Raw genomic sequence first — 6384 nt, forward strand, 5'->3', positions numbered from 1 at the left:
CCGAAGCAGGGACCGAGAAACAGCAGTGATGAGGGAGCATTTTACAGTGGCGAACAGCATCAAAGGCGTCGTAAGAGCAGTGGATCGATTAAGGCCAAAGACGATTGTTGTTTTAACTGCAATAGACCCGGTCATTATGCCGCAAATTGTCCGGAGAAGAAAGTACCGCCGAGGCGTGGCAAGGGCCGTGCGATGTGTGCAGTTTTCGTTATTTGTGAGGTGGAACAACCAGTGAAGCCGGTGGAGTTCATGGAGCTTTGTTGGGACGAGTTCCGTGACCATCCTGCGTGTGGTACAGTCGAGCCTGTGACTGGTGCTGGAGTTGTTTGTGGTAATCGTGATGATATCGAGCCAGCGGAAGAAGCGATTGGTGTCGATAGTTCGTTCAGCGAAGCGGATGACTACGAGGATACCGTTGCCGATCATGCGCTCCCACCGCAACTAAATAGACTAGCTGATGAAATACAGCAGGAGTTGAGGCGCAGCGGTCGGGAGCGTCGTTGTCCAGGCAAGTACAGTGACTTTGTTAATTACAGTTCATTTCCTGGCGGTGTTCATTCTCCTCAGTTAACCTCAAATACGACGAGCGATGAGGATATAATGGATGATCCGACGAGCTACGAAGAGGTTCTGCGACGACCCGACCGAGATCGCTGGATGGTGGCGATGCGCGAAGAGATCGCTTCCCTTAGCGAGAACAGGACATGGGTGCTCGCAGATCTGCCTGAAGGGCGGAAAGGAATCCGGAACAAATGGGTGTTCCGAACGAAGAAAGGTCCCGACGGGAAGACTCAGAGATACAAGGCCCGACTTGTGGTGAAGGGCTGCTCTCAACGACCTGGTCTGGATTACAACGAATTGTATTCTCCGGTCGTGCGATACGCGACCGTCCGATACTTGATGGCTTTGGCAGTGCGGTACAATTTGGACATCGACCAAATGGATGCAGTCACAGCTTTTCTTCAGGGCGAGTTGAAGGATGAGGAGATTTATATGCTGCAACCAGAAGGGTTCGCAGCAGAAAACGGAAAAGTGTGCAGACTCAAGAAGGCGCTGTATAGCCTGAAGCAGTCTAGCCGCGTATGGAACGCGCAATTGAATGAGGTGCTGCGTGAGTTCGGATTGAAGCGGTCGAGAGTAGATCCTTGCTTGTACTGGTGTGTTTATGAGGATAAAATGATGTTTGTGACCATCTACGTGGACGACCTCTTGATTTTTACAAACGATCGGAAGCTAAAGAAGAAACTGAAGGCTCATCTGCACAGTCGGTTCCAAATGAAAGACCTCGGGGAGGCGCATCACTGTCTCGGGATCAGAATCACGAGAAAGCGTGAAGAAGGCAAGCTGTGGTTGGATCAACAATCCTATATCGAAGACATCATCGATCGTTTCGGTATGGCCGAGGCTCACCCAGTTGCAACACCTACAGATCCTAGCATCAAGTTGGACAAGTCCATGGCACCGAAGACGGAATCCGAAACGCATGAAATGAAGTCGGTTCCATACAAAGAAGCAGTCGGGTGTTTATCTTTCGCAGCTCAAGGCACTCGACCGGATATTGCTTTCGCCGTTAACGTTGTGAGCCAGTACAGTGCTAACCCTGGCCGTCCTCACTGGGAAGCGGTGAAAAGGATAATTCGGTACCTGAAGGGTACAACTACGAAGAGATTAGAGTACTTGGCAAGCGGTCCAGCGGAAATAGTTGGTTACAGCGATGCCGATTGGGGAGGAGATACGGATGACCGGAAATCCACGACCGGTTACGTTTTCTTGATGCAGGGAGGAGCGATCTCATGGAATGTCAAGAAACAGCCAACCGTAGCCCTCTCGTCCTGCGAAGCGGAGTACATGGCTATGTCGCGCACAATTCAGGAAGCTATGTGGTGGAGCAATTTGCAGTCGCAGTATTTCGAGGCCAGGCCGATTTCTGTACGTTGCGATAACCAGTCTTCAATCAGCATCGCAAACAACGGATCTTATAACCCCCGGACTAAGCACGTCAGTATACGATACCATTTCGTGCATGATAGCCTGCAAAATGGTGTTGTAAAACTAAGCTATATGCCTACAACTGAACAGCCAGCTGACGGGTTCACAAAACCGATGACTGTTCAAAAGAAACAGAAGTTCCGAATGTTAACAGGCGTCGCGGATTAGGGAGGAGTAATGTAATCGTAGTAGCATAGTAATACGCGTCGCTAAGGATTGTTAATAGTTGCTAAGAGATAGAATAAAATTTTCATTCCATTGCAAGCATTCAACTGAACAAGACGTTTGATTCATTTGCTCTGCAATAACAATCAACGCCTTACCAATTGATTGACATGCTAACACAAAATCAAGTCAACAGTAACATGATTGCTCAGCAACAAATTCTAATGCAAATTCTCAGAAAAATTAACAGGAACAATGAAAAACAACGTTGAGAATGCAACTGATCCACCACAAATGCAACAACAGCAACAATCAACCCAACAGCTGCGTTATCCATCCCAACGTGAGCTGCAGTTCCATACCCAATCCATAATTCAGAACGCTTTGTTCCGCAAAAAAAACTGCGGGATCAACGCAAGGCGCTTTGTGATCGAAACGGTCGAATTGCTGCCGCTGCCGCTGTGATTAACAACGGCGAACCAAATGCAGTTGTGCAGCAATTCGTACAATAAATTTGTCCAAACATGTAGCGAAGTCTTTTGGTTCATAGTCAAACACCTAACTGGTGACAAACATCCTAATGATACACATTTCTCTGCAAAGCTGACTGCAGGAGCCACTACCCAGCAAACATTAAATCGCTTAACAAGCGTATATATAACATCATATGCCCTAAAATTTGGTTGGCATATGCATGCAAAAGTGGAGGCCATATACATACATGGCAAATGCTTACCGAATTTGTTTGGATGAATATGCAACTTTGACCGGATATAATAGCGATTATGTTGAAATTGAATTGCGATCTAATATGAATATATTCATGAATTGTCAAAGCATCAAATACGACTTTTGCCATACTCATATACGATTTATTACAGACATAGAAAAAAAAACAAATGGCGCAAAATATTTTCGTGAAATATTTATTATAGCCTCACGAATCGTCATTTTTATATATGAGTATTTATGTTTGTAGAAATAATAATTGTTTGATTGATTTATGTTGGGAGTGGAATATGAATGTTTAAAATGGCACAGATTGATGTTTGGAGAAAACTGCTCCGATGTGGGTTCGAACTCCGGTCGTCTGGATTATCATCCACCTCTCGCGCGGCTATCTGAAATTTAATTCAACAGCGGTTAAAACTTTCGAGTGCATCAGCATTTCATTGACATTTCAATATGATGTAATATGTTCTTTATTAGGATCTAATATGATTTACCGTTTCATGATTTTCTTCAGCTTGCAACACGATTTACTACAGTACTGAATCGATTTAAATTATACGCTTATACGACACACAAACTGCATCAGCGTAATATACGCATATGATGCGGATTAAACATATTTTACGACAATGTACATAATAAAATTGATGTTTATTATACCGAATTGCGACTTAATATGATAATGGTATATAAAATCGAGTTTTTACATTTAATGCGATTTCAAATATACACGATACATACTTTGATTGATATTACCCAGCAAACATTAAATCGCATAACAAGCGTATATATAACATCATATGCCCTAAAATTTGGTTGGCATATAATGCGCCTAACTGGCATATGCATGCAAAAGTGGAGGCCATATACATACATGGCAAATGCTTACCGAATTTGTTTGGATGAATATGCAACTTTGACCGGCTATAATAGCGACTTGTGCCATACTCATATACAATTTATTACAGACATAGAAAAAAAAACAAATGGCGCAAAATATTTTCGTGAAATGTTTATTATAGCCTCACGAATCGTCATTTTTATATATGAGTATTTATGTTTGTAGAAATAATAATTGTTTGATTGACTTGTGTTGGGAGTGGAATTGAATGTTTAAAATGGCACAGATTGATGTTTGGTGTAAACTGCTCCGATATGGGTTCGAACTCCGGTCGTCTGGATTATCATCCACCAGCTATCTCGCGCGGCTATCTGCAATTTAATTCAACAGCGGTTAAAACTTTCGAGTGCATCAGCATTTCATTGACATTTTAATATGATGTAATATGTCCTTTATTAGGATCTAATATGATTTACTGTTTCATGATTTTCTTCAGCATGCAACACGATTTACTACCGTACTGAATCGATTTAAATTATACGCTTATACGACACACAAACTGCATCAGCGTAATATACGCATATGATGCGGATTAAATATATTTTACGACAATGTACATCATAAAATTGATGTTTATTATACCGATATGCGACTAAATTTGATAATGGTATATAAAATCGAGTTTTTCCATTTTATGCGATTTCAAATATACACGATATATACTTTGATTGATATTATATGCGATTATGATTTATTCGGATTTCTTGTAAGACTTGACACGTGCAAAATTATACGATTTAATGTTTGCTGGGTATATGCGATTATGATTTATTCGGATTTCTTGTAAGACTTGACACGTGCAAAATTATACGATTTAATGTTTGCTGGGTAGAATACTCCCTTAACCTGACGTTTTACATAGGGAGTTTTTCGAGGGAACCAACATTTACTCCGGACCAAGAGCAGGATTTTGGCCGTCACCTGCTCGATCCTGAGAATTGTTTATAATGAGATCCTTATTGCCGATATCGGTCATCTGACCCTTGAATTGACAGAAAAAAAGTGAAACACATTTTCAATTAGAAAAAGATAGTTGCTGGTAGAGATTTTTTAAGCAGAATCCTAACCGTTCGTTCCGCAAACCTGGAACTACCTCAGCAACTCGAGCTATGGGGTTCAATAAGTCAACAGTGGACAGCTTTTGTTTGCAATTGAAATTCAATAACCATATTCAAATCCCTCAGACATATGGTTATTAAGTAGTTTATTGAACTCGTAGTCCACGAGAAACAATTCAACGGAAATGCGTCTTTTAATATCGGAAATAAATGGCGAACAAGAACTAAGCCTTCATTTAATTGTTTGAAAATCATATTATTCACAGCTCAGTCCATTCTAACCTACTTAAAAGAACACCATAATCGTCACTCTTGGAGACCTCGACAGGACTTTTCGATTCATGCTAATATTTAATTTCCGAGTTAAAAAAAAACACCTAAGACACTCTTTAGCGAATTCTCTTCGTTCAAACCTTTATTGAAATATGTCCACATAAGGTCTATGCTTTACCACTTCATGTTGAGAGTTCACAGAACCATCGAACAAGACATTAACAAACGCGCCGATTCACTTGACTTCCTTAACCTGCAGACCCGGTGGCAGAGACTGCTTCAGCTTCTCTGCCTTCTCCTTATCCTGAACGACCAGGGTGTACAGATAGCGGGAGCAACGGATCTTGAATTTAGTGTTGTTTTCATTCTTCTTTATCTTGACGGCACGGGCATCCTTCCGGCGAGCCTTGATCAAGAAATCTTTCACTTCTTTAATTTCCTGTGGCATTCTGCGGAAAAAGGGTCAAACGGAATATAATAAAAACACACAACATTAGTACAACACGATCGAAACTTTCATTTGGAATACAGTATACTCACTTGAAGTGCAATTAATGGCTAAAAAGACGAAAAATGTTCTCCGCGAACCGAACGTGTGTGCTGTTGACGTTTCGAACAGCCTGAAAAAGAAAGAAAAACACACAAACATGGCCGCAACTAGACTTCCGACTACGGCTGCGCCATCTGAAGGGAATACTGTGAAACGGAATCATCCGTTGCACGAGGGAGTGTACAATCAGGGATGCCAGGTATATTTTTTTCAAAAATTTCATATGTTATACTTATGACAGACATACAGCTGTACTTGCGTTGTACTTCGAAAATTGTATGTCTGTCACCATGTACAGCGCTAGAACCATGCAAGCAACTCGGTACAATCGCTGTACCTGTACCGACCTGTTTTACCGTTGTACATGGCTACAGTTGTACTGTGCGCAGCGCCATAGACGGTTAGTGGTGGGTAGCATGAACAAGCAGAATCAAATCACTTGATAAGCGTTCTTTTCATTGACTTTCTTTTAAGTTAATAACTCAGATTGGAAACTTTTTTGTTGTGTTTGATAGTTTAGACACTAAATAAAAATTGGAAAAATATCTGATTGTCAGTTTGACATACGGTACAATGTACAACCAAAGTATGTCTGTCATGGTACGATGGTACCTGTACAACGCTGTACACGTACAACGCAAGTACAGCTGTATGTCTGTCCCTGGTATTACAAACAAATGTCTTTACAATCACATCGGAGGAAACTAATACCATGG

General features: G+C 41.4%; 1 protein-coding gene across 1 annotated transcript; it reads right to left on the minus strand.

Moving 5' to 3' along the window:
• Positions 1-5230: 5230 nt before the first annotated feature.
• Positions 5231-5800, minus strand: LOC129777867 (60S ribosomal protein L38). The gene is made up of 2 exons (XM_055784431.1): positions 5659-5800; positions 5231-5567 (listed from the first exon to the last, which is right to left on the minus strand). Exon 2 carries the CDS (start codon positions 5564-5566, stop codon positions 5354-5356), a length of 213 nt encoding a protein of 70 aa, XP_055640406.1. The 5' UTR covers position 5567; positions 5659-5800; the 3' UTR covers positions 5231-5353.
• Positions 5801-6384: the final 584 nt, after the last annotated feature.

Source organism: Toxorhynchites rutilus, chromosome 3 (assembly GCF_029784135.1).
Source record: "Toxorhynchites rutilus septentrionalis strain SRP chromosome 3, ASM2978413v1, whole genome shotgun sequence".
Lineage (NCBI taxonomy): Eukaryota > Metazoa > Arthropoda > Insecta > Diptera > Culicidae > Toxorhynchites > Toxorhynchites rutilus.